The sequence below is a fragment of the Triticum aestivum genome, chromosome 7D, assembly GCF_018294505.1.
Source record: "Triticum aestivum cultivar Chinese Spring chromosome 7D, IWGSC CS RefSeq v2.1, whole genome shotgun sequence".
In the NCBI taxonomy this organism is placed as follows: domain Eukaryota; kingdom Viridiplantae; phylum Streptophyta; class Magnoliopsida; order Poales; family Poaceae; genus Triticum; species Triticum aestivum.
Genome location: NC_057814.1, coordinates 85,291,748 through 85,319,606, shown reverse-complemented (window position 1 = coordinate 85,319,606; position 27,859 = coordinate 85,291,748). Strand labels below are relative to the sequence as shown.

The following is a 27,859-nucleotide window of genomic DNA, read 5'->3' as shown; positions in this document are numbered from 1 at the left end:
GCCCACGTCACTAGCCGCGAAAAGAAAAACAACCGGAGTGGAACTGGAAGCCGCGAGCCCGCCACTGAGCCCCCCGCGCGGCGCCCCATTCCCATTCCTTCCCGCCCCGCCGCGCGCCGCCTTGCCGCTCCCGGCCCGTCGCCTCCTCCATGGCCCCGTCCCGGCCGCCGACGGCGCTGGCGGGGGCTATGCTGACCGGCAGGGAGAGCCTGGCCCGCCTCATCGGCCGCCGCCGCCGCTCCCCTCTCCCCGCCCCCCTCGCCGCCGCGCTCCTCTCCCCCTCCCACTCCACCCCCCACCAGGTCAAACCCCAGACCACTCCCCGCTTGGTTCTCTTCTGCCCATGCCATCTGTCCGACGCTTATCGTCTCTCTGTTTCTTTCTCCAGGCCGACGACGCGGGCGCGGGCGAGGCGGCCGCTGCGGGCCCTTCTTCGTCGGGAGGGGGCGCCGGCGCGGAGCGGGTGGCCTGCCCCGTCTGCGGCGAGTTCATCCCCGGCTCGGACTACTGCGTCAACACCCACCTCGGTCCGTGCCACCCCCCTCCCCTCCCCTCCACACATCCACACACTTCTCTGAACCCGCCGAATGCTCATCGAGTGCTCGTTTTGCTGGGCCGTGTTTAGTCCAAAATGTTCATTGCTTTCCGCTTTGACTAAACCGTCTAATGCCTGAACATCCAGCCTGAGCTAGATGCAGCAACCTACCTGCCCACTTCCTGATTGCAAGTTCATGTGGACGTGCTTCCCTGCTTGTGCGGTTGCACTTTATCACTCTCACGTGCTGCATTGTCATTTACAGTCAGTCACTGGCTTAGCTATGAACACGGTAAAAAGAATTTAGCTCTCAGAAATATCGACTTGACTATGTCTGTTGTCTCGGTTGATCTAGGATAACCGGTTCATGTAAAAATTTACTCCCTCCGTAAAATTTACTTTAGTGATCTAAACGCTCTTATATTAGTTTACAGAGGGAGTACTTACTACACTGGAATGCATACCAAGCATGTCATACTTACCAGTTCTATAATGTTCTGAAGACTTCTCTGTTTTGACATGAACCGTGCAGATATATGCCTCTCCAGAGGAGCGAAACGGAAGTTAACACAGAGCAGCCTTCTCGATTTCAGATTCAGCAAAAAAACAACAGCTGAGCCTACTCCAGACATTTTGAACAACAGTGACGAGGCAGAAAACAAGGGACTGACGGATGGAGACGTATCTACCGACAGAGAACTTTCCTCCATGAATGGCGTCACTGGAAGTCCCAAGGATAGCGGAACCACTTCATTAACTGGTTGTCTGCATGGTTCGCCTGGCATTTCTAAGACGCTCAATACATGTATACCTTCAAATGCTGGCTTGCCAATTATAAAGAATGCTGAAAATGATGATGCAGTCGAGAAGGCCTCTTCCTGTTTGCTTTCAGCAGGAACAACTTCTGTCAGTATCGATGCATGTCCAGACGCAGATTCTAGCACCACGGTAGCTGTTGATACTGTCATAGTGGGCCGGAGGTTCCGTGAAAGCTTTGAACTGCAAGAAGGCATGGGCATTACTGTTGTAAGAGACCCCCAGAATGCCAAGGACCCTGATGCTGTCAAGGTTTCCATCCTTTATGAATAAACTATATTTCTGTTGACATCCCATTCATGTAGAATTTTTTCTTAATACCATGGACAGGTGCTTTATGCAGGGTCTGACTGTGGGCAGATGCTTGGATATCTGCCTCGAGAGCTGGCTAAAGTCTTGGCTCCTCTACTGGACACACATTTCATGGAATGCGAGGTGATTCCTTATTATATTGCAGAAGAAGTGTAATATGGCATACAGTTTTTAGGTCCTCAAGAGTTATATAGGTTGCTCTCTTGTTGAATAAACATATGCCGTCAACTTTACGCTGAGTGATTAGTGATGAATAAACTAGCCTTGAACACCTGTGGTAAGTTCTCTTAGAAATCTCACTCCATGTCATCTTAGTGAATGCCCGCTGATGCTAAAAAGACACAGTAAATTAACTTCGCATAGTCAGGCTACAAGTTTTAATTTGGATGCTGCACTTGGATAGAACAACTTTAACATCATATATGATCTCTCTTTGTATATTTCTGCTCTAACATTTTACCTCATTTTCTGCTTATGGACTATAAACCTTAATATTTTCATACGGCCTGGCGCAGTGGTGATGTACTCCCCACTTGTGCCAAGAGGTCCTGGGTTCGACAGTCAACACCCTCTCTGCATTGCACTGGGCAGGGGTAAGGCTTTGCCTCGTATAATATTCCCCAGACCCCACCTGGTGTGGGAGCTTCTAGCACTGGGTCTGTCCTTTTCATACCCAGCAGTTGTAAGGAAGGTCTAGCGCATCTCCTGTTCTGCATTAATTCAGCCGTGGTTGTCTTGTGTCTGTAATTTAAGCTGTTTGTCAGTAGTCGGTCTCAACGAGTTTTCTCAGACAGGCAGTTTAGGGTATTTCTCTCAAACTGTAGGCACATCGCCACTGTTTTAATCAGGATTCCAACACATGAGGTCACGGGTTCAAGTTGTGGAAACAGCCTCTTACGGAAATGTAGGGAAAGGCTGCGTACTATAGACCCAAAGTGATCGGACCCTTCCCCAGACCCTGCGCAAGCGGGAGCTACATGCACCGGGCTGCCCTTTCTTTTTTCATATACAAGCTCTCACCTAAAACTCTTTTGTATGGAAACCTACTCTACCCATAGAGAAAGTTCAGTTTGAATAAAGGTTTGTAGGATTGGGAGGTACATTGGCTAACTAAATCCCTGGAAAGGACTGAACCGACTTCATATCCATTTATACTCAGGGCAAGCAGCCCTTCAAGTCACTGGAAGCCCACACTAGCTGTGAAAGTAGTTAAGTAGAATAACACATATACTCTGGTGTAAACAGATCCTTAATCAGAAGTAACACTCTCTTTAAGCCTGAAAGTTTGCTTTGATAGTAATTATTTTATTATGTTTGCTATAGGAAGGTCGTGAGGTTTTTGCTGCAACTTCGATCATCGTTTTTTGGCAGATATTTTTTTTGTAACAAGTGGATAACCATCCAACTCCTGATTGCTTACTTTCCTATTTTGTTAGGGATTTGTGGCTGGTTTGCCTGAACAACAGCTTGACAATGTGCCCATCCAGCTAACTTGTCAGAAATGTGAAAATGACAATCAGAATTATGAAGATCTGAGATACCAACAATCCTTGTGGGAAAATTTTCTTGGTGTTGTTAGAAATGGAAATTTCCAGCAACCTAGCGGTGCAAGATACCAGGCAAATTTCAATACGATGCTATTGGATGTTATGACCAACCATACACACCTTTTCAGTGATACGGAAACATCATTTTTAGGTTGTTTATTTTATTTCCTTCCCATTCCATCTTATGATCAAGAAATCTTAATGACGAAGTATATGTTGTAACATCCAATAGGATCTTTTAAGTCGTTATCGAATGATGGCCAAAGGCTTTTAGTGAAGATTTACACTCGAAAAGGTTAGCTCCTGATGTCCATAATGTCCATTGATAGGTAAAATGTTGAATTGGCTCCATTCATGTTCCATATGTGTATAGTGCTAACGACTTAAGTTTAGTGCATGTATTACTTTTAGTAGGTTAAGAAAAACGGAGCAATTTATTAGGCAAACATAACTTTGCAATTGAATAACTGAATTTCTTGCAGGGCCATGGTTTAGGTTGAGCAGCATTTCGTATTGTGAGATATCAGATGTTGAGCATGCAGCCATGGAGCTGAAGTGTAATAACCTAGCCCTACTCATTTTTTGTTACTAGCATGTTGCCATTCTTTAGGTATTTGAACTGGAAGTTCTTTTTTATAGTGGCAGGTTACATAGACATGTTTTCTGGCACCGATGTTCCATTTGAACATGATATGAAAGAGATTCTCAATGTGCTAAGTGTTCCTGAAATGAAGGAAATCCTAAAGGAGCTCCCTAAGGTTTCAATCTTATCTTCAACTCTTTTCTTATTATGCAAAAGTATGTTGTTTGCCTTTTCCACCCCAATCATTTTCCTATTGTCATTTAGAATCACCATTTGATCATGTTGCTACTTAGGGAAGTTATACACTACTTTAGGATTGGTAGTAGCACATCTATATCTATAAAAAAGGACTGACCCAATGCTAGAAGCTCCAACACCAGGTGGGGTCTGGGAAGGATTATATGAGGCAAACCTTACTCCTGCACTATATCTATACCAATATAAAAAGATCCAAACGGCAGATCCAACTATCAAACCATGTCAATCCAGTGACCTACATGGCTCTAATGTTGAGCGCCTGACATGTTTAGCATGCAATTAATGTCATACCTAATATAAACGTCACTGTTAACCACCTGATTAACACACATTTAATATCCTACCTAATATCAAGCGAGAAATTAATGTCCTACTTAATACCAACGTGCATTGCACGCACAGGATTACTAGTTTATTTAATACCAGTATGGCAGCATATCAGTGCGAACTTGGTTGTAGTGCTGTTGATCTACATTGCATCCACACATCCTGATTTACATATAGTCACACAATAGCATGTCAGTGATGGCACAGCCATGATAATGCATAGCCTGCAAAACAACTAAGGCATATGATCTGGCAATAAATAGAATATCAGTCATTTATCCATAATGTTTGTCTACCAAACCTCAGAGAAAATGATGTGGGTATACAACTACACCTTTTCCTTTAAAAATGCCCAACAACTTCTGAGTATGATACTTGGTAGCACATAATGTACACGAATGAAAGATAGATATTTAGAAACATGTAATCTTGCTCTAATTGGTAGAGGAAAAGCCTGAGAATATGTATTAGCATGGGAGAGTTACGTTGTAACTACCATCCATACCTGATTTCAAGTGTTCTATTCAATTTTAGGTTTCCTTCAGAAGTTGTCACAATCACCACAAGTCTTGAGGCATTGTTAACACTTAACACAGTGTTTCTCTAATATGCAAGAATACAAGCATCACATTTCTATATATTGAAAAATAAAATAAAAATCGGAAAACTGATTGATATTTTGATCAACTACCAGCTACTGCAAGTTGTTTTTCTCTCTGCGCTAACCTGCAGTTGATTTCTATACTCAAGCTGGTTTTCTCAACGAATATTCATTCCTTTATTTTGCTTCCCAGGATAACACAAACTGCACCCGTCGACATGAGCTTCTTAGCACCCTTCTCTCTATGCACAATAATGGAACCTGGTAAAGGCTCTTTCCTTGTTTCATTCAGTCATTCTTGGATATTATGGCCCTGTAAGCAAAATCACCTCCTGATGCAGCACAGTGCTACCAAAGCGAATTTTTAAATGGACAGGAACCTGTATAAGAGTCTCCAATATGGCTGATGAACTTCTCTGGCTTGTTCAGGTGAATATAGATCTTGCTTAAACTGTTTATCCTATTTACAGTATTATTCCATCCAACAGTCTGATGATGGAGAGCAACCATGCAGAGGCTATTTTTTCTAAATGGTGATCAAGATCTTTCATCCTTTCTATTAGTGGATCTTGGTCTGGTGAAATTCCCAGACTACACATGCAGCGTTGTTCATCGTATTTTTCAAGAAAGAAATGATTTACTTCAGTATGAAGAGGTGAGCTTTTCATTTCTTTCTAAACAACAGAAGCATAACCTGCCAATCTGCATGTATTTAACATCTTATGTTTCAAATAGGCAATTCGAGTGGCACAGTTCATGGATGAATCTCTTGATAACGATAACATGGAATTAGTGTCAAGATGCACTGATTTGTCTGAGAATCGACTATGCACTTCGTTAAAAGAAGAAGATAGCAGTTTAGCTGATTCTCCTCCATCATTCTATTCATGCTTTTCATCTACCTGGATCTATTCCAAAATACTCACATTAGGTGTCTCTGTTTACGAACGCGAACGCAGGTAAGTTGTGATAAACTTATGGATCAACTCAACTGATATTTGCATGAATTTATGTGTTTCATTCAATTTTGATTGAACTGGAACCCTTGACTATACTATTTCTTGGTTGTGTGGACATGTCTTCTGGTCTGCTGTACGCATAATTGGGTGCTTTAGTTCTCTTACAGCTGTCAGATATTTAGTTGCACTATTTAAAAGAAAAGAGATTTAGTTGCATACACTTACACTAGGCAGGCTGTAAAGTTTCATCTTGTATGCAAATTGTTGATTAATGTAAAGTTTTGAACTGAAGCTCAGTTTTTTTCATGAAGAAACCTAATCTTCTCAGGAATATATGAATGCATTCACAGGAGGGATTATTTCCTTTCTTTGTTGAAATTTATAATTTTAAAGAGCTTCTGAGTGTGCTGTTTCACTCAGTACCTATCTTGTTAATTTTTGGGGAACTAGATATCACACTGACTCTATTCTGCAGGTATGCAGATGCAATAAGGACTCTAAAGATACTACTTAGTAAAGTTGCTTCTGGTAGACGGCGAGGATATTGGACACTGAGATTATCTATTGATTTGGAGCATATGGGTCGCCCTAATGAGAGCCTTTCAATAGCTGAAGGAGGAGTGACCGACCCATGGATCCGTGCTGGGTCAAAGATTGCACTGCAGAAGAGAGCTCTGCGTTTAGGCAAACCTCCACGGCGCTGGAAAGTTCCCAGTTATGCTGATTCTCTTAAGAGAAACATAAAAGAGGTATATATGTATCTCACTCTGATGGTCAGTCAGGAGAAAGTTTTTTTTGTGTCTGTCTACTGGATTGAGGTGGTAACATGGAAATGCTAAATAATCTATCATTGGGATACATCACACGTTTTTTGTCACCAGGTGAACATCGAAGGAAGGCCATTAAATTGTGAAATAGGAGCAAAGAATGTGTTTTATGGCTATGATGGTGACCGTTGTGGGGTAGAGCAATTAGCTTTGCAGTATTATGCTGATGAGGGAGGTGGCTGGCAAGGTACCCATTCAGAAGGTGGCATATGGATGACAATCTTTGGCCTTCTAATGTGGGATGTAATATTCTCAGAAGTATGCGATGTTTTCCATTCTAAATTTCAGGTACTTGGCTTATGGAGCATTTTTTTTGCTAGAGTCGCATAACCTGCATTGTGTCGGCATGTTGCAACGACTACGCTTTTGATACTGCTACTGCTTGCACCTTTCCTTGCAACGATTTTGCACAGCTTGATTTGTGTGTTCTCTTGCAGACAGCCCCTCTTGATTTTGAAACAGACGACTTCTACAAGTCAAGAAAGGACCTTATAGAAGCACAGTTGAAAAGGATACAAGATGGAATGGCCGAAGAGATGCTTATCAGCTCCTGGGAGCTACATCAAGGGACATCCTGCAAGGGTGTCAATTGGGACCGGCATCCAATGGCCGATGTACGGGCTGTCGTTGCGGGCGTTGGTGGGCATCGCTTGGCACTACTTCTCCGGCATCTAGCCCTCGATTACAGGAGCTGGTCCAGCGGGATGCCTGATCTGCTGCTATGGCATTTCCTGGATGAACGAGGTGGTGCTGAAGCTAAACTTGTGGAGGTCAAAGGACCAAAGGATAAGCTCTCTGAGCAGCAACGGGCTTGGATTTTCGTCCTGATGGATTTTGGGTTTGATGTGGAAGTTTGCAAAGTGAGCCTAGTTTCTAAGCGGCGATAAGCTTCCTTCATACAAAATGTATTGATATTTGCATTGATCTATTCTGCAAATGTATTGAAACAACAGACCAAAAGCTGTAACATGTAAAAGCAACAATGTTCTTGGTATTTACATTGATGTTGTCTGGAGTAAAACCTTCTTACAATTTGTTTATATGGTGCCATTCTAACAAAACTCTAAAAGCTCAGAACTGAGAAATGCCTGGATTAATTTAGTCTGATGATGAAATATGTAGAAAACTACACCCTCCATTCCTAAATATTTGTCTTTTTAGAGATTTCAAATGGACTACCACATACTGATGTATATAGACATATTTTAGAGTATAGATTCACTCATTTTGCTCCGTATGTAGTCACTTGTTGAAATCTCTAGAAAGACAAATATTTAGGAACGGAGGGAGTACAAATTTAAGTATACTTGTAACCACACTAGAGTTGATAGTTCAATACTAGAAATATAAGTATACTCATAACCGCACTAGAGTGAGTGGAAGGGTGATATGAGAGATCACACAAACTGGTAAACACGATCTGATAACACTGATATTATATTCAAAAGGAGCCGAGGTTTGATGAACAACAAAATCATGCCATTACAGGGGAGCAATGACAGAAGTTTCAGTCATTGGCATGATCATAGGTACATCAATATGCAACTTCTCGACTTGCAAAAAGGGACGACCACTGGGCCGCTTGATACTGATCAGACACTTCAATCCCTTCTGCTTGATGTCCAAAATGTAGGCCACAACCAACAGGTTATAGCTGGACAAGTACGCGCTGTGGTATAAGGGTCGTAATAAGTTAACCATGCATCCTCTGGGACAGTTGCTGCGCCCTAACCTTTATACGAATATGCTGCTAAATGCCTCCTCCAGTGCTCTTCGCCTACCCAACTCAGCAGTCCAACCACCTGCCCGAGCTCCTCTCTCCGCGCGTAGCCGCATGGTCTCCTCGTCATATCCATGTAGAGGATCGGATGAACCACCGATTGGCTGCGGGGCGTTACCTGTCGGACGAGGCTGATTCAACCCACCAGGAACGGCGGCAGGTGCATACTGGCCTTGAACTCCTGCTCCACCACTAATACCCTGGGAGGTTCCAGCAGCCTGTTACATTGACATTTGCACAACAAAAATACAAGAATCACTTCAGATAGATTGAAACACAATGCTTCAACTTTCAGTAGTACAGAACAGGAATCATCAGAAAGCTGAAGAGGACTCAAGCTCTTTATGGTTTACAGGTAAATATGCAAGTAGTCAATGTGGTGTAAATAAAATAACTGAATATAATTAGCAACTAGAAAATCAGGGCACAAAGTTAACATGATAATAGCCTGTTGATGATAAGACAACTAAACAACCATATCTAAAGTTGCAATACCTCTATTACGCAAAAATGGTTTGAAGATAGGATGCGATAAATTGGTGACGAAATGCAAATTCACTGCAAGCTGAAAAATGCTAGTGGAATATCGAGCTTGCTAAAGTTGACCATTCCATCACAAACCAGCTAGCTTATTTCATCCAGATTTAGACTTTCATAGTATTTGATTGACAGATATCTGATATGGGCATTACGTTGTCAGATCTAAAAAGTCGGCACTTCAAAAATTAGCATTTCAACAACAACAACAACAACAAAGCCTTTAGTCCCAAACAAGTTGGGGTAGGCTAGAGGTGAAACCCATAAGATCTCGCAACCAACTCATGGCTCTGGCACATGGATAGCAAGCTTCCACGCACCCCTGTCCAAAAACACTGATACCATTTTATAAACAAAATGATTGGTTCTAATATTTGAATAATATTAAGTAAGTGTCGAACAAAAACACTGAATATTCTCCATACATGAAGGCTTGTAATTACACAAAGCTGATGAAACTGGACATATGAAGTGTATCATAGACTGCGAATATCAACTAACCATATCACTGGGGCCAGCCTTTACAGCAACCATTCTGCTCGCTTTAAGCGCCGCGGCGAGATCTTCAGCCTGCACACCGGCCAGAAAACTCTCAATCAGGGTCGACAAGCCTTATCAGTGGGTTAGAATGTACAGTACACAAAAAAAACATCATCTTACTGAATTTTTTACTGAATGTATGTAAGAACAGCATACCCTTTTAGCTCGCGACAGGTATATCTGCTCAGCATTTTCCTGCTGATACCTGGCAATCCTCGCCTCGATCGCCTCGACGTCGATTCCTTCGATGAGGTTGAATGCTTCATCAAAAGACACAAAAATCGAAGCACTGATCAAAATCCGGCCAACTGCTGCATCCAAGAACGAACCTCATACGAACAGGGATGGATGGGCAACTCACTCATATCCTCGACCTCCTCCAGGTAATCGTTGTAGTCTTTCAGCGACGGGAAGTGCTCCCGCGTCTTGTTGAATCTGCGCCGGCATCCACAGAAAAAGGAATCAGTCCTAGCAGCCTCGACAGCGGAAATTTTGTTCAGAGGAACCTGGGGAGTCGAGGGCGGAGGGAGGGAGGGGGCGCGCACATACATGCTGGCCATCCTCCGGCGGAGGGTCATCTCCTTCGCCCACGCATTCCCGCCGCCGCCCCCCACCACCACCATCTCGCCGCCGCCGACCGGAGCGCGAGATCGGCTGCCCTGGAGTCGCGCCGCGGTAAGTGGGCTAGGGTTCGTTACCGGAAGCAAAGCAGAAGGGGAGAGGCGGAGGCCCGTGTACGCTATATCGAGAAACGTGAGGGCCGTTTGGCAAAAAGGGCAGGCGATCGCGGATCCGGGCCGCCCGATCGAGATCGGACGGCTGGGAGGAGCGCTTGCACGTGCTTGTAGCCTCGGATCCTCTTTTGGCCCCTCGGCCACGTCACGGACTGGCAGACCTCATGGCGCTCCCGCTCCGACTCCTCGGCCGCATCGGCGGCGGCGGCCGCCGCGGCCGCCTCCCGCCGCCGCTCGCCGCCCTCGCCCACCTCTCCGCCGCCTCGCCCCACCGAGGCCCCACCCACGAGCCGCCCTCTCCTGCTCCCCCGCTCCATTTCCCCTCTCCTGTCCCCCCTTTCGCCGTGCCCGCGCGGGGCTTCTCCTGGTACTCCCGCTCCCCCGCCAGCCCCGCTCCCCCCGCGGCCCCGGAGTTTCCGGCCGACGAGGGCGCGACCGCCGTGAAGGATGGGTTTGTTTACTTGGATGACGCGAGTACGGTCGATTACGGTGAAGAGCTCGCCGCCGCGGCAGATGGCGCGGCGGATGCTGCCGTCGGGGTGGCCGCCGGTGGCAATGGGGGCGGCCTGTCGGGGTTCGCCATGGACTCGTTGGTCGGCGTCCTCGACGGCTTCCATAACCTCACCGGTCTGCCATGGTAGGCGTTGTGCGGTGGAAGGCTCGTCAATTTTGTCAATTTTCCGTTACTGTTGCTGCTGCCATAGCCGGTGTTAATTTGAACTTAGTAGGTTTGATTAGGCATTGCTCATGCGATTACATGGCTCCTCTGTGGTAGTACTTGCGTGTGCTGTGGCTAGTAGCCCTTGTCGCTCAGAATATGCCAGATCCTTTATGTCTAAGAACAACTTTGGTTGTGAATGTAACCGCTTATTTTCATTGCAGGTGGATAACAATCTCCGCCTCCACTGTGGCCATGCGGCTAATCATACTCCCCGCCCTGATAGTACAATTTCACAAGACTGCTAAAATCGGCCAACTTTTTCGAAAATGTATGTTCCGCCAGCTTCTCACTTTACTTTCTTGTATTCAAATGTTTGGTGTGCATTGGCTTGCTAGTGCCGACAGAGTACCCGATTCCGCAGACCACTGTTGTTTTATCTTTCATGAAATTGTTCTTAAATCTCCGGATTCATATAGCATTTACCAACTGGTAAACTTAATTTGTGGGGAATACCCCTTCCAGACCTTTTGTATTCTTGAAATCGAAATGTTCCTTTTAGCTGAGCCTCCCATAGTCTATTCTATTCCTGTCTGATTGAATTCAGATTGTTTATATTTTCTGTTTCTGTTTCTGTTTATGTGTCTCTGATTTTACTCTCATATATCTCCTTTTAAAGTGCCCCCTCCATTGCCCCCTCCTCTATCAGGAAGGAGTTATCGTGACCAATACTCTCTTTTCCAGAAGAAAAGGCGAGAGCTTGGTTGCCCCTCCTTTCTTTGGAATTTTGCCTACTTTTCAGTTCAGGTAATGATGCGAATCTTGTGATAAAATCTTCTACGATTCACACTGTTTGAGAATAGATAACATTGCAGTTGATTATCCAAAGAAACCCTTGTATGTTTCTTGTTCCTAATCTCCTTTCCCTCCTATTTGTTGTTTCAAAAGCAATTAAAAGAGCAATCAACACCAACTAATTCTGCACTTTCTTGTTATCGTCTCTTCACTCAGCTGTTTGGTCGTTTATGCAGTTCCCTTGCTTTATACTGTGGATGGCAAGCATCCGGAGTATGTGCCTCAGTAATCACCCTGGATTAGATAATGTATGTTCAAGGTATCTCTGTACCCAATTATCTTTTATTACATTCAATCTAATATTCCTAAGCTTCTTTAAAAGAGTATTCGTCTGTGAAGGTTTGGTGTTGTAACCATACATGTTTTCCAATGCATATTTTATGTTGTATAGGCATTCATGAACTATGCTCACTTGAGTAGTTTATTATCGGGAGAATGGAAAAGGCTTGCGTTTCATTTCATTGGAAACAAATCACTTGAGTAGTTTTGCAGCTTAAATTTCCATTACAGAGATGATGATTCATATGCAGCAGCATTTTTTTTATAATTTCGATCATGATCCAACGGATGTAAATTATATGAGAACAAAGTCTGGTATTCACACCAACTTAACTACTAATATCTGTAATTCACATTTAAATGAAGGAAAGTTGATGAGCTGAGCTCAAAAAGCACATAACTGATAAGTGATGCAATTTGATATTTTTTGTATCATATAGGAAATTGTAAGAAATTTTCTTAACATTGGCATTGTTTCTTGTGGCAAAAGAGAGAAATTTCTTGCATCTTCATTAATAAGATACATTGTGTAGTGGAAAATGTTCAAGGTTTCTGGTTCTTTTGTCTGTGGAAAATGTTCAAATTTCTTACATTCTGTTGGTATTTCTTGACAATTACAGGGCGGTATTCTCTGGTTTAATAACTTGACCGAGTTTCCACATGGTGCTTTAGGTCCTGTTTTTCCTGTCTTAGTTGCTGGGCTCCATTATCTAAATGTCCAGGTACTCTACTGTTTCGTATCGAGTTTTTTTGTGTGTGTAAGATTTCGCTTGCCATTTCCTCCTTTTTTAGTTTTTTAGTTAGTTACCTGTTATTGCCTGGCCAACACACAGTTGTAAAAGGCAAATGCCAAATATGGGTTATGTTACACAAAATTGATATCATTGGATTAGTAATCAACAATACCTTTATGATATCGGTTTTATGAAATATGAACAGTATTATACTGGAAAATTGGAGTCAAAATTTTAAATTGGGGAGTCGAAATGTGCCCAACAATTTGAAACGGAGGGACCATGTGTTGTCTTACATCGTGTGATCATTAATTTCAATGTCTGGACACATCTGATAGTAATTTTCTCTTGAAAAGAGATTGGCATGTCTTGGAATATTGGACATTCAGGTTTACAAGTTCAACTGCTATACTGGGAGTTGTAGGCTGGAACTCATCACGTGAATGTGAATTAAGATATTGCAATTAGGGCTTTAACTAGTTTCGAGCTGATTAGAAGTTGGTGTTTTTTTTGTTGGTTGCTAATGACCATCTGTCTGTTAGTGGAGGGTCCATGATATCAAAGTTTGAGCTATCAGTCCATCTGTGAATTAACCTAACACTAGAGTAGCAATCTTTCTTTTCTGTTTCCTGATAAATCACTTCTCTTGATTTAATCACAAAATATCTTCTGATAAGAGTTTATATGCGAGATCTCTTCTGATGAGAGTTGAAAAGTTATCTGTTCTTTTCATCGCTAACTGGATGATAACACTACTTTATATATTCAATGAAGCTAGGACTTGCTCCAGTTTGCAGTAAACTATCTTTGACTTTGTTTTCTTGCCTTCCTCAGATTTCCTTCCAGAAAAGCCAGGCAAAGCACTACCCTGGAGTTTTAGGTTTATTAGCAAAGGCATGTTTCTCAAACCAATGGCATATTTGATACAGTTTGCTAGCTGTCGCAAGTTACCTGTAAATTACTCGCATAATTGGCATATTGCTAACATCTTGTGTAAAGAGTGTGTAAAGAGCATGAATGGTTGGCAGTTCACTTGGCAAAGTACATATTTTCACTAGAATTGTTTCAGTAAGTAACACTGGATGGGTTTGTGCACTTATGGGGTTTAGTTGGTCAGTACTACCAAAAGTACACTCCACATGTTTTCTGCGTGTAACTAGATTGCACAAGGTTGAATATTTGATCCTCCTCTTTCAAATGGCATATATTTTTTAACTGTATGATGAATACTGTTATTCACTTAAAAAAAATGTTGTACTGTTATGGGCATGCTAATGTTGCTGTTGCTGAGCTGCTATGCTGACTTTCTGGTTTAATATAGTACTCTCTCTGATCCATATTAATCGTCACTGCTTTAGTATAACTTTAGTACAAAGTTGTACTAAAGCAGCGACGATTAATATGGATCGGAGGGAGTAGAAGTTATGGTCCTGCGGTAAGATGAATAAAACCTTGCGTAGGCATGGACTTTGTTTGGTGAAAGCTCCAGTGTTGGCCTTACTTATCTGCAATATGACATTCATTTTTTTATTTAAGAAAACTTGCTCAATAACATTTGAATGCCCATGACTTTTATTCCGGAATGATCTTATGTGTATCTTCACTCTTATGTTGTGAAAATATTTCTATCTTGCTTGCAGTACTACAAGATTTACCTTGATATTCTGGCTATTCCTTTGTTTCTTATTGCATATGTGGTCCCTCAGGTCAGTTCCTTCCAATTTGCTTAGACATATTAATTCTGCAAATTAGATAGTTATATCTTTCTGCTCTATTTCGAGGACAATTTCTGCCCCACATTACGATCTTTTCAGTGCACAGTACTGAAAAGTACCTCCACTTATCCCTGTTTGCGCTATCCTAGCAAACTGCGTTGCATCGGATAAATTAAAGATACTGCAATTGGAGGGGGGAAGCATATCATATTGAAATGTTAACGGCTCGAGTTGTTTGAAGTAATCAAAGTTCTTGGGGCAGAGCTTTAAGCTAATGTTAGGAATGATGTTGTACTAAGAGTTCAATAGAAGGTGATTTTTATTATCTTAAACGCAATCATGCATCATCATCCAACAGACTGGAAGAAGAATCATTATTTAGCGCAAATTTTGTTTCATTCAGGTCACGTTCAGATGATAGTGATGCATTTTATTTACTCCTATTCTCTTTGATTGGCAGGGGAGCCTGGTCTACTGGACTACCAATGGTTTATTTCACGTAGCTCAGGTCAGCTGAAGTTTTTCATTCTTGCAATGGAAGCCATTTCTTTGTTAAGATATTGCTGCACCAGTTTTTCTAAGAACTCCATGCTTACATATATGTATATATTTGATGTATGCAAGGAATGCATTTTAAGGCCCACCAGTTCTTTTACGTTATTTTTTTCTAGAGTTGGAAATATAATTATGTGGCATGGACTAATTTTACATATTATGTAGAAAAGGAAGAACATGGGTCATAACAGATCTGGTAGAGTAATGCAAGGAATGCTTTTAAGGCCCACCAGTTCTCTCTTTCGTTTTTGCCAGCTTGCCGTTAGCCCAGCATATGTTCTAGTATCAGTGATTTTGGCATGTGTACATAGTTATGATGTAGATTTTTTATATTGCTGTTCCAATAGTCAATAAAATGGCCAGGTAGCTTCTCGTATGCTTTACTTAAACAAACTTAACTGTGCAGTTGAAAGTATGTATTTTGCTGTTTGCATTGCAATCTAATTTTTTAAATGATTAAAATGCAGCAATTGTCCCTCAGAAATGATATTGTCCGCAAGATGTTGGGATTGCCTGATACTGGAGCTCTCGCTGGTAATACATCGCCAAAATCTCTTCACGAGGGTCAGAAGATAATGCAGGTAAAACCATCTGAAGGTTTAAATGTTGTAGCCATTCACTGTTCTTATTATATTTGTATGCATCATGTGCAGTTGCCGTCATGCTAATCTAACTATTGGTTTGGTAATTTTCCATCCTGTTCCATCTCAGCTAGAACAAATTATTGCAATTATTTTTAGTATATACCTGTTTTGCTGCTGCAGTTTGGTTTATTCTCTTATAATATAACTTGCAGCGGTGGCCCCTTGGAGATTCTCGCATGCAATCGAAATTGGAATCGTCTACAGCTCCAAAGTTTATGTTTGAGGATAGTAAAATGATGGATGAAAATGTATCTGCTGAGTCCAGTTCACCTGAGGAGCTTCTTCAAGTATGGATGACTGCAATCTATAGAATCTTTGCCATGGAATATTATTTTATCATTAATTCTGAAGCATATATCTGTATTTTCTCTGATAGCAAGCGTTACAATATTTGGGAACTGGCTGCCAAGATCAAGCTGTTCCACTTATCAGGTATAATTTGTATCTGGTTGCCTTTTTGGTTCATCTGCAAACAGTACAAGTTGATGAACAATCTTTTACTACAGAACAGCAATAGAGAAAAACCCAGATCTACATATAGCTTTGATTGGAATGGGACAAACCTTGTTCTCAAATAAGTTGTTTCCTGAAGCCTCAGTGTGTTTTGAACATGCTATACCAAAGGTATGGTGTAATCTCATATGTTCTTTGGTACTTTGTTGGTTATGGATTGATGTAATATAACACACAGTAAGATTTACTGCTTTCTGTTGTGTAGATTGAAGAACAAGATCCTCTTCTTGTGCTTGCATACTTTAGTGCGGGTCTTTCGCGCAAAAATCAGGTAGAGTATCTGTTCACCTGTTTTTAAGCCATTAGAAATAGCAGTGAATAACATAAGCACTCCATCATCTCCCATTGTAGGGCGATAAGGAGACGGCAATCAAGCTCCTGCAAAGACTAACAGAGCTCAAGGAACCAGAACAAGTGATGAACAAAGCATGCTATTTCCAAGGCTTTATTGCTCTAGGAAGGTAACTAAACCGTTTTCAGATCATTTTATCAATGTAAGCTTACAACTTGAGTAGTCTCCACTCTTCCGAGTATTGATCGCGGCAAAATGAGCTAGGAACACTTGCCAGTTCCCCCATTTTGTATTGCATCTTTTTTGTGTCTTATAAGCAGCAGGAGCGTGTGGGCATACATAAGTTCACTGTTGCGTTTGGTTTGAACACTTGGTATACCTAGGTTTTGTTGTAGTGTCAGCTGCATGTAGCCAATTTAGTAACGCAGTTAGTTCACTGTTATTCAGGTTATCTGCTTGTAGTGAACTTATGAAACTTAGTTTAACTCCACTACTAGTTAGCCAACACAAAGATTAGAGCATCACCAAGCTGCACAAAAAGCTGCTCTAACAGATGATGTAGATGCAATTTTTTTTACTGGAGACACCTTCCCGCCGAGCGCCCGCCGCCCGCCTGCCGCCGTCAGACCCCATGGATGCCTCTTCAGACCTCGTGGCTGCCAACGCTGCTCCGGCAAACCTCACCATGGCCGCCTCCACGGTGATGTAAATTTTATATCATCTGTTGGAGTTGGGAGGTTTTTGGTGATGTAAAAACCCACTTTTTGGTGTGTAAATTTTACTTGAAGCGATGTACTCCCTCCGTCTCAAAATAAGTGTCTCGACTTTGTACTAACTTTAGTACAAAGTTATACTAAGGTTGTTTTACATCATCTATTGGAGATGCTCTTAAGGTGGGTCAAAAGAGAGGTATTGAGGAAAAAAAGGCTAGACGAACCTTGCATGGGAGGTATGCATCGGCTGGGATACCATATTATGCATGTGTATACGATGAGTGGAGAAAAAGCTGCACAGGGCTAGAACGGGAGGGGGTGACTTAATGCTATCTCTTGCAGTTGGACTAGTATGCGCACCGTCTGAAACAAAAAGGAGCAGAAATATTTGCGCCCTGTAAAATATGAAATTGACTTATTATATTTTTCCACCCCTTGGTTTTGGAAGAGAAACCTAATTGCTATGTAGTAGCTGAAGTCACTGACATTTGTTTGCAGTATACTGTCAAATGAAGGTCGGAAATCTGAGGCTGCGAAATACCTGCGGGCGGCTACTGCTTATGATCCTGGTGTTGAGAGATTTCTGAAGGAATGCGAGGAAGCAATGGAAGATCAATCAAGTCAGCAGAGCACTGAGCCACCAAACCTGAAAGGACCATAAGACGCGGGTACTGTTCGACCGCACGTCTACAGCAGCTCCCAGGTGGCTAACCCACTTCGCCGGGTCTCTAGCTAGGCCAAACTGTCCACGCACTTCATGCGCCTACGTGCGCCCGCACGCCCTGCATGCCATGGGTGCCGTTGTACTCTCTCTCTCCCTCTGTGTACTCCCTCGATATAAGCCCATCGAGGCTAATGTAAACTGTGTGCGAGAGATATACGACTCAACTTGGTATCAGACACCTCCGATCCTTCTTCTTCATCTCTGCTTCCGCCATGGATCGACTCCTTCGTCGCTCCCGCTCTGCCGACCTTGAGTCTGCCTACGCCTCTCCCTCCGCCCGGCGTCTCTTCACCGCGGACCCAGTCACCGTGCGCCCTGCTGCACTGGCCGCGGCCCCCGTCGCCGTGCCCATCGCGGCCACCGTCCCGGCCTCCGCTGCGGCTCCCGCGGCCCCCGTCGCGGTCACCGTGGCCCCCGCTCCACGCCTCGCGCCCGCGGTCGTCCGTGGCAAGGAGCCCATCCCCGAGGCTGCCCCTCCTTCCTCCTCCACGGCGCCCCCCGGCCTCCACCTCGCCGCGTCTTCTTCTGCTTCGCCCGCCACGACTCAACTTCGCCTCGCCGGGAGTGTTCCGGTCCCGCGCCTCGACAATGCCACGCTCCCCCAACTGGCCCCGCCGGACGTCGGCTCGTCCTCCTCCCAGCATCCATCGCGCATCACTTTCAATCCCGGCTGGAGTTGGAATCTGGTAACTACACCAAGTGGCGCAAACTCTTTTACTGCATCTGTCGTCGCCATAACGTGCAGACCCACCTCGACGAGCCCGCCGCGCCACTTCGCCAGAGCGCGGTTTGGCGCAACGGTGACCTCACGGTCGTTCTGTGGTTCCATGGGGTTGTCGCCGACGAGCTCCTGGACGTCGTCGCCTCCCCGGAGAGCACCGCGTTCGACATCTGGTCCGAGCTGCACCTACTGTTCCGCGACAACCAAGCGGGGCGCGCCGTCATCCTCGGCGCGGAGTTTCGCAACCTGGTCCAGGGGGACCTGTCCATCGCCGAGTACTGTCGGCGGCTTAAGTCCCTCGCCAACGAGCTCGAGGACGTCGGCGACCACATCACCGATCGGGCCCTGACTCTCCAGCTGATCCGTGGGCTCTCCCGCAAATTTTAGATCATGGCGACGCTCCTTCCGATGCAGACGCCGTTTTCCTCGTTTGTGCAGGCGCGCTCGCGGCTCCTCATGGAGGAAATCGCGGCTAATGAGCGCGCTCGCCTCGACGGCCGCCCCGAGGCCATTGCCACCGCCCTCACCATCGCCGGCGGCACAAACTCCTCCACCGACCGGGCTCCCTCGGGCTCCTCCGCGGACCGGGGCTCCTCCGCAGACAAGGGCAGAGGGGGCGCTGCCTCCCCGACCGGCGACCCTGGCTCCCGCGGCCGTGGGCGTGGCCGCGGACGTGGCCGTGGGCGCGGCTCGTCCTCATCTGCTGGTTCCTCGACCGGGCGCGGCGCCTCTACATCAACTCCAGGCCCGCCGCTCTCTGGCTTCTTCACCCCGTACGGCACCATGCTCCCTGGCCCGACCCCGCCTCGTCCTACATGGGCTGCGCCCAACGCCGCGGGCGTTCTCGGCCCGCGCCCGCCGCCACCACACCAGGCCTATTCGGTGGCCGCTGCGCCGCCGACCGGCGGGCCTTCATGGGAGCAGTACAACCAGCTCTACGCAGCTCTTCAGAACCTGTCTATGCAGCACAACGCCGGCGGCGGCGGCCAGGAGTGGTTCCTGGACACCGGAGCCTCCTCTCATGTGACCGGTATGACGCACACTCTCTCCAAGTTTTCTTCCCCATCTTTGCGTCATTCTTCTGGTATTGTCGTTGGAGATGGGTCTCGCTTACCCGTTACTGCTGTTGGTTCTACTACTGTCTCCTCCTTCTCTCTCAACGACGTCCTCGTTTCCCCCACGATTATCAAAAACCTTATTTCTGTTCGTCGCTTTACCATTGACAACTCTTGCAGTATAGAATTTGACCCGTTCGGTTTTTCCGTGAAGGACCTAGCCACTCGCAAGATAATCATGAGGTGCAATAGCCATGGAGACCTCTACCCCTTCTTCTCCAACACCAACGTGCAAGCCCTTCTCACTGTCATCGGCGGCGACGTGTGGCACCAGCGCTTGGGGCACCCGAGCAATAAAACCATTTCCATGTTATCTACTTATTTCCTTCCAAACTGTAATAAGGGTGTGTCAAACACTTCCGTTTGTACGGCATGCCAACTAGGCAAGCAGCCACGGCTGCCATTTTCTCGTTCCCATTCCTTTACAAGCGCTCCTTTTCAATTAATACACTGTGATTTGTGGACCTCTCCAATTAGCAGCTTTTCTGGTTTTCAATATTACTTGGTGATATTAGATGACTTTTCACACTACTCTTGGACGTTCCCCTTACGCCACAAATCCGACACCGTCGACGTACTTCACCGTTTCCATGCGCATGTCCTCACTCAGTTCCACGTCCCCATATAGTGCATGCAGTGCGACAACGGGGGTGAATTCCTCACCACCTTCCTCCGTGATCTCTTCTCTCGCTATGGCGCCTCCTTCCGTCTCTCGTGCCCCCACACATCACCGCAAAACGGCAAGGCCGAGCGCCTAATCCGCACTACCAACGATATCTTGTGCGTTCTTCTCATCCACGCTAACCTACCCCCCGCGTTCTGGGTCGAGGCCCTCCACACCGCCACATACATCCTTAACCGGCGACCTTGCTCTTCCATTGCCTCCGAGACACCTTATCATCGTCTCCTCGGCAAACACCCCACATACAATCACATGCGCGTCTTTGGGTGCTTATGTTTTCCCAACACTATCGCAACCAGCCCCCACAAGCTCTCCCCTCGCTCCTCACGGTGTGTTTTTCTCGGGTACCCCCTCGAGCACAAAGGGTACTGCTGCTTGGACCTCTCTACGCGCAAAGTGATCATCTCCCGCCACGTTATCTTCGACGAACGCGTCTTCCCCTTTTTCTCTGGCGACACACCGTCTTCCCCCGCGCCTCGTACGTCCACAGAAAATCTCAGCCCAGAAACATTCCCAGATTTCCGTGCCGCACCTACCTCGTACCAGCCTCGTCCGCTTCCGGTGTCCGCCAACCCATCGCTCCCTTCCGCTGGACCCGTAGCAACCCCACCTGCCGCTCCGGGATCACCGCCCGCGACCACCCAATCCCCGCCTCTGCGCTCGCTACCGGCCAACTCTCCCCGATCCCACGCGGCCCCCACGCGCTCCCAATCCCATGCGCGCACCCCACCACCCGCGTCCCCGGGCCATGCAGATCCCACGCCACCTAACTCCCATGCAGAACCCACGTCCCCAACTAGCACGCATGCACCCGAGCCATGCACGCCTCCCACAAGCACGCATGCACACGAGCCATGCACGTCTCCAACGCCCACACCATGCGGGTCTCCTACCGCTCCACCTGGCCCCGCGTTGCCTCCTCGTGCCATCCCAGTTACGCCTCCAGTCAACCTCCACCGCATGCGTACACGAGCCAAAACCGGATTTGCTCAGCCAAGGCCTTCACCACCTCCACTTCGCCCCCGACCACCATCAGTCCCATCCCTTCCTCCTTCCGGGTTGCTCTTCGAGACCCGAATTGGTACAACGCCATGAAAGAAGAGTTTGATGCACCGATGCGGAATAACACTTGGAGTTTAGTGTCGCGTCCTGTAGGTACCAACGTCGTCAGGGGCAAGTGGATCTTCCAGCACAAGTTCCACTCCGACGGCTCGCTCGCTCGCTACAAGGCGCGATGGGTCCTACGCGGCTTCACTCAGCGCGCTGGAGTCGACTACGACGAGACATTCAGTCCCGTCGTCAAGCCGGCGACCATCCGCACGGTTCTCAGCCTCGCCACCGGGAAGGGGTGGCCCATCCACCAACTCGACGTCAAGAACGCCTTCCTTCACGGCCACCTCGTGGAGACAGTCTACAGCGCCCAACCTTCTGGCTTCGTCGATGCTACCTCACCCTCGCATGTCTGCCGGCTGAACCGTTCCCTCCACGGCCTCAAGCAGGCGCCGAGGGCGTGGTTCTCGCGCTTCACCACGTACCTGCTCTCCATCGGCTTCGTCGCATCGCGGGCGGACTCGTCGCTGTTCATTCTCCGCCGTGGTGGGGACCTCGCCTACCTCCTGCTATACGTGGACGACATCATCCTCACCGCCAGCTCCATCGCCGTCCTCGACACCGTCATCCGGGCGCTCCATCGCAAGTTCGCGATGACCGACCTAGGCTCGCTCCACCACTTCCTCGGGATCAACGTCACCAGCTCGGCGCGCGGCTTGTTCTTATCACAGGAGCAGTATGCATTGGAGATCCTCGACCGCGCCGGGATGCTCAACTACAAGCCGCTCTCGACGCCGGTGGACACACTCGCCAAGCTCTCCGCCGACACCGGGCCTCTCTTCCACGACCCATCGCTGTACCGCAGCCTGGCCGGTGCACTCCAGTACCTGACGTTGACGCGCCCCGATCTCTCTTACGCCGTCCAGCAGTGCTGCTTGTTCATGCATGCGCCGCGCGACTGCCACTTTTAGCTCGTCAAACGCATCCTCCGATACCTGCGAGGGACGACACACCTCGGGCTCCAGCTCCATCGGGATACCTCCACTGAGCTCATTGCCTACTCCGACGCCGACTGGGCAGGTTGCCCTGACACGCGCAAGTCGACCTCCGGCTTCTGCATTTTCCTGGGCGGCAACCTTCTCACGTGGTCGTCGAAGCGGCAGAGTACCATCTCTCGGTCTAGTGCCGAGGCCGAGTACCGTGCCGTGGCAAACGCCGTCGCCGAGGCCGTGTGGCTACGCCAACTACTCGGTGAACTTCATCAGCCTCCCACGCGAGCTACAGTGGTCTACTGCGACAACATCAGCGCTGTCTACATGTCCAGCAGCCCGGTGCAACACCAACGAACGAAGCACATTGAGATAGATCTCCACTTCGTTCGTGAACGCGTCATGTTGGGCGAGCTACGCGTTCTTCACGTCCCTACGAGCTCCCAGTTTGCGGATATCTTCACCAAGGGGCTGCCGACACGCGTCTTCAACGACTTTCGGTCCAGCCTCAACATCGGCGAACCCCATGTTTCGGCTGCGGGGGGGGGGGGGGGGGGGGGGGGGGGGGTGTATGTTCGACCGCACGTCTACAGCAGTTCCTAGGTGGCTAACCCACTTCGCCGGGTCTCTAGCTAGGCCAAACTGTCCACGCACTTCATGCGCCTACGTGCGCCCGCACGCCCTGCATGCCAGGGGTGCCGTTGTACTCTCTCTCTCCCTCTGTGTACTCCCTCGATATAAGCCCATCGAGGCTAATGTAAACTGTGTGCGAGAGATATACGACTCAACTGGTACAATATACCGTTTCCACAAGTTTTGATCGGCAGTTTAACTGTGGTTTCCTACTCGGCAAGTTCAGTTTCATCCTTGTAGTACTTTTAGAAGGTGTTTGAAATCGGATAGCGTCAATCACCTAATAAACCCTGAATCCCTTGGAAGTATTGGGATAATATAGGCGCTTCAAATTTTGTAGGGTAAATATACGAGGCACAGATGTCGCCAGCGATTGTATTATTATCATAGACATTAGGGTTTTATATATTTTTGCATGGATGTTCTTGGAATCGCAGCCACAAAATATAATGAATCTGTAACAGAAATGACTTGGAATCAGCTGCTAAAAAGGGCACTGAGTAAATGAGTTGAATATGTGTCGAGAGGATGTTTTTCCTTCACAATGCATGCTGACATGTCAGACCAGTAGCTCCCAGTCTCAGATGAACCGCACACAAAAAATTGTGGACAATATGTTCATATTGTGTGACATGGCACATCATATTACCAAAACAGTTAAGATACTGGTGCAGTAATACCAAATCCTTAACGAGCCCTTCATTCTGTAAATCCTCCTTAACACGACCAAGTCAGCCAGTTAACCATCTTCCTTCCGCGAACTTGCTTTGCATGAACATGTTGCCAACGAAAAGGAAAGTTCAAATTATTGAATATTTGCGCGAACATGTTGCCGACGAAAAGGAAACTTCAAATTATTGAATATTTGTGCGATGTGGCGTTCTTGCGATTGGGTGCTACTTTAGTGATCTAAACGCTCTTATATTAGTGCCGACGAAAAGGAAAGTTCAAATTATTGAATATTTGAGCGAAATTTTGCCAGATGCCTTTGTTCCTTTGAACCCCCAGTGTTCCAAGCAACCTTTACATTCCAATTTGATTACATTGTGTACAGAGAGGTAGATCATCAAGTTTATTTCCTTTTTAAGAATCCACTGTTCCCATGCAACCTTTTAATCCCAATTTAGTTCAATTGCATACACCCAAGCAGCTAAGATCATCTACAGCCGGGCGCCTCAAACCAGCCTCATACGTCTGGCCTCATTGGTCGCATTTATAATACATTTTGAGTAGACCGGAAGAAATGTCATGAACTTTATCTTCAGACAGTCATATACACCTTGAGTAGTTGAAGACTAGGAAACATTCTCACACTAGTAGGGTGTCCTTTTGACCTCCTCTTAACATCGAAGTTTCAAATAGCGGGCTATGTCATTTAGCAACGGCTCGGCTAGAAGCTATGAAAAGCCGTAGTGAAGCTTAAAAATTTGAGATGTTCATTTAGCCTTTTTTAAATCACAAAAAGTTGAAATAAGACATGAGTTGTTCCAAAAGCAAAGCTTAAAAATGGTTTACTCGCATAGCTCTCTAGTTTTCTGGTTACCCTGTTGTCCTCAATAAGTCATTCATGTTCTAGATATCACACAAAATTAGATGGGCTTTCTTGAGGAGCATGTAATACTAGATGTAGAGTTGAGGACTAAACTTAGACTTCAACAATAATTATGGAACATAAATTATATATATCTTTCACCAGAGGTTCCAACTTTCTTTCTTCTAAAAAAGACAAAGAGGTGTGTGGAGAATCATACCTTGTTGGGAGAGTTGGAGACTACATTTACCATGGACATCCTTCAAATGAAGAATAAATTACCATCTTTAAATGTGAGCGGCATCATTTATCAGTCATGACTTTGAACAATAGTCCTCTCGCAAGATTTATTGTACTTCCAATGGGAAAAAATCACGATTCTAAAAAATATTCACGATTTTGAAAAAATATTCACGAAATGAAAAGGAAAAGAAAACAGAAACATAAAATAAAAAACGGATACGAAAAAAAAGAAAAACAAGAGAAGAAAAAAAAGGAAAAACCTGGTCTGAGATTCTTTTTTTTTTGAGACAAACCTGGTCTAAGATGGTTCTAGAACTTTTCGAAAACCGGAAAAGTGACCCACGTTACTTGGACCGGCCCAACTATCTGCTTAAGCGGTAAATGGGAGACACAGTCGACGGCGGCAGGTTTTTTTTTTGTTAGAAACGGGATTTATTTAGCTTTTTTTAGAGAGATACGGGCTTTATTTATCTTAACTTCTGTTTAGCGGATTTATTTAGCTTTTTTTAGGGGACAACCAAATTTTATTCATCAAAGACCACAATGGGTGGGATACAACTCGGATCATGGGGCTGACCTAACCAGAGGTGGCGCCCCGGACCGAGACTAAGCGAATATTTGGCTAGTCTATGTGCTTCGACATTAACAACACGGCCTTCAAAAGAAAAATTACAATGAAAAAGAGTTGCTCTAGTGTTTATCTCCTGGATAATAGTACCACTCTTGCCTGTGCCTCCACTTAAGATGTCAGCCACTAGATGCAACGACAAAATTATGCAGATTAAGGTCTTCCGCCAGCGCCAAAGCCTCTCTGCAAGCGATAGTCTCTAGTATGGCTGGGTCCTCTAGACCGGCGATCACCAACGCGGAGCTGCCTAGGAAATTGCCTTGCCTGTCCCGACATACAGCAGCTGCTGATCCACCTTTCCTTGCTCTTACTCCCGCGTCCACATGAATCTTGGCGTAGCCGATCAGGGGAGCTTTGGGGCGTGCAGCTCGTGACAGGCCCATAGATTGAGCTCCTCCCCTCATAGGCCTTTCCACTTTAATCATGTTTAGTTCAGCTATGAAGCGTCTGACAAAGTTGTTAGTTGCCTGAGGCGATTGGAATATTCCTTCATGAATAGCCTTGCGCCGCGCTGTCCAGATCGCCCAGAGAGTGACCGCAAGCAATACAAACTGATCATGTGATAGCGAGTGCATGAAGGTGAAGAGCCACTGCTTGGCGTTGGGTTCCATGGTTGAGACTAGGTTTTGTGCTAGCTCCTCATCAACTAAAGCCCACACACATCTCGAGCTAGTGCAGTTAACCAGAGAGTGTCTCCACGAAGCAGCTGAGCCACATAAACCGCAAGAAGCGTTATCTGCCATATGCCGATGAGCCCTGACGTCCTCCGTTGGGAGAGAGTGCTTTGATAAACGCCATAGAAACATTCTGACCTTTGCAGGAACCTGGGTCTTCCACAACGTTTTCCAAGCCCCTTCCTCCGACGTGCTGTTTGATGTTCCAGCAGTGCCCTCAAGCCATGCCTCCCGGCGCTGTCTTGTCGCTACAAGCATGCGGTAAGCAGATTTGACCGTGAAGTTGCCAGTCGTTTCAAAGTTCCAGCTCCAGAAGTCATGGAGATTGCGAGTGCACACCGGGATCCCCATAATGGTACAAGCATCCATGGGCATAAACACTTGGTTGATTAGCTGGCTGTTCCACGAAGTGCTAGTGTGATCGATCAGTTCCGAAACCAAGGTTGGCGGATTGGGGTGAATGCTCCCATATGGCCGTAACATCTCATCTCTTGGCAGCCACGGATCCTCCCAAATACGAGTAGATTGACCATTGCCAATTCTACGGATGAGACCTTGTTTGAGTGTATCTCTGCCTTCGATGATGGCTCGCCATATCTGACTGGGATGGTTGCCCAAGGTCGCCTCCAAGATGGTAGAATCAGGGAAGTATATGCTCTTCAACAAGCGTGCACTGAGGAACTCTGGTGTTTGGAGTAATCTCCAAGCCTGTCTTGCCAGCATCGCCATATTAAAGAGTTCAAAATCTTTGAACCCTAGTCCTCCCATTCCCTTCGGCTGTGTCATACTTTTCCAAGATACCCAGTGAGGTTTCCTTTTGCCATCTTTGCCCCCCCACCAGAACTTCCTAATAAGCATATTAAGGTGTTCACATAATCCCCTTGGAAGTTTAAAGCATGACATTGAGAATACAGGTATGGACTAGGCAACTGATTTCACCAAAACCTCCTTGCCTGCGGATGACATGGTGTTTTCCACCCAGCCCTGTACCTTACTCCATAAACGATCCTTGAGGTATTTGAAGGCCCCATTCTTCGAACTCCCAATATTTGACGGCATCCCTAGATACTTCTCATTTAAAGTTTCATTGGGAATATTGAGTAAACCTTTTATTTATGTCCTCGTAGCTTCCGGCACTCCCTTGCTAAAGAAGATTGATGATTTTGCAAAGTTCACTCGCTGACCGGATGCTTGGCAGTATGTATTCAATACTAGGTTCACCTCATTAGCTCCCGCACAATTTGCCTTACAGAACAGCAGGCTGTCATCAGCGAATAATAGATGGCTAACTGGCGGCGCCGTAGGAGCCACTTGCACACCACCCAGATTGGATGACTCACTCTTTGATTTTAACAGGCACGACAGGCCCTCTGCTGCTAGCAAGAACAAGTACGGAGATATTGGGTCCCCTTGTCTGATTCCTCGCGAAGGTTCGAATTCCTCCAATCTTTTCCCATTAAACATGACAGAAAACTTAACAGTGGTAACCAGTCCCATAACTATGTCCACCCACCTCTCAGTGAACCCTAGTTTCACCATGATTGCTTTCAGGTAT

The 27,859-nt window shown here is 46.2% G+C and overlaps 3 protein-coding genes across 4 annotated transcripts; 2 read left to right on the top strand and 1 right to left on the bottom strand.

Annotated features, from left to right (window-relative positions):
• Positions 1-45: 45 nt before the first annotated feature.
• Positions 46-7,780, top strand: LOC123166999 (fanconi-associated nuclease 1 homolog). Its single transcript, XM_044584837.1, has 15 exons — positions 46-302; positions 389-527; positions 1,068-1,603; positions 1,682-1,786; positions 3,100-3,361; positions 3,443-3,505; positions 3,693-3,767; positions 3,850-3,968; positions 5,173-5,243; positions 5,321-5,408; positions 5,494-5,634; positions 5,715-5,938; positions 6,414-6,687; positions 6,820-7,053; positions 7,203-7,780. The coding sequence occupies exons 1-15, from the start codon at positions 150-152 to the stop codon at positions 7,650-7,652; spliced, it is 2,934 nt and encodes a 977-aa protein (XP_044440772.1). The 5' UTR covers positions 46-149; the 3' UTR covers positions 7,653-7,780.
• Positions 7,781-8,186: 406 nt separating this feature from the next.
• On the bottom strand, positions 8,187-10,362 carry LOC123167001 (uncharacterized). Its single transcript, XM_044584841.1, has 5 exons — positions 10,172-10,362; positions 9,984-10,057; positions 9,779-9,882; positions 9,584-9,652; positions 8,187-8,763 (listed from the first exon to the last, which is right to left on the bottom strand). The coding sequence occupies exons 1-5, from the start codon at positions 10,243-10,245 to the stop codon at positions 8,500-8,502; spliced, it is 585 nt and encodes a 194-aa protein (XP_044440776.1). The 5' UTR covers positions 10,246-10,362; the 3' UTR covers positions 8,187-8,499.
• Positions 10,363-10,505: 143 nt separating this feature from the next.
• On the top strand, positions 10,506-23,362 carry LOC123167000 (ALBINO3-like protein 2, chloroplastic). Of its 2 annotated transcripts, XM_044584839.1 has the most exons (16): positions 10,506-10,993; positions 11,239-11,345; positions 11,694-11,821; positions 12,046-12,117; positions 12,769-12,870; positions 13,717-13,776; positions 14,523-14,588; positions 15,058-15,105; positions 15,620-15,733; positions 15,949-16,083; positions 16,173-16,228; positions 16,303-16,420; positions 16,515-16,580; positions 16,661-16,770; positions 17,813-18,017; positions 23,199-23,362. In XM_044584839.1, exons 1-15 carry the CDS (start codon positions 10,521-10,523, stop codon positions 17,973-17,975), a joined length of 1,818 nt encoding a protein of 605 aa, XP_044440774.1. In that variant the 5' UTR covers positions 10,506-10,520; the 3' UTR covers positions 17,976-18,017; positions 23,199-23,362. The 2 variants fall into 2 exon arrangements, with proteins under 2 accessions (XP_044440774.1, XP_044440773.1); XM_044584838.1 differs by lacking the exon at positions 23,199-23,362 and having other exon boundaries at positions 17,813-18,236.
• The last annotated feature ends 4,497 nt before the right edge of the window (positions 23,363-27,859 follow it).

Excerpts from the sequence above, each read along its gene's own strand:
- LOC123166999 (XM_044584837.1), top strand. The coding sequence starts at position 150 with ATGGCCCCGTCCCGGCCGCCGACGGCGCTGGCGGGGGCTATGCTGACC. Across the intron at positions 3,768-3,849 it reads TGCAGCCATGGAGCTGAAGT|TGGCAGGTTACATAGACATG; the intron begins GTAATAACCTAG and ends TCTTTTTTATAG. Across the intron at positions 5,244-5,320 it reads ATGCACAATAATGGAACCTG|CACAGTGCTACCAAAGCGAA; the intron begins GTAAAGGCTCTT and ends CTCCTGATGCAG.
- LOC123167001 (XM_044584841.1), bottom strand. The coding sequence starts at position 10,245 with ATGGTGGTGGTGGGGGGCGGCGGCGGGAATGCGTGGGCGAAGGAGATG. Across the intron at positions 10,058-10,171 it reads CGCCGGAGGATGGCCAGCAT|ATTCAACAAGACGCGGGAGC; the intron begins GTATGTGCGCGC and ends ATGCCGGCGCAG. Across the intron at positions 9,653-9,778 it reads ACCTGTCGCGAGCTAAAAGG|GCTGAAGATCTCGCCGCGGC; the intron begins GTATGCTGTTCT and ends GCCGGTGTGCAG.
- LOC123167000 (XM_044584839.1), top strand. The coding sequence starts at position 10,521 with ATGGCGCTCCCGCTCCGACTCCTCGGCCGCATCGGCGGCGGCGGCCGC. Across the intron at positions 12,118-12,768 it reads ATCACCCTGGATTAGATAAT|GGCGGTATTCTCTGGTTTAA; the intron begins GTATGTTCAAGG and ends TGACAATTACAG. Across the intron at positions 15,734-15,948 it reads AGGGTCAGAAGATAATGCAG|CGGTGGCCCCTTGGAGATTC; the intron begins GTAAAACCATCT and ends TATAACTTGCAG.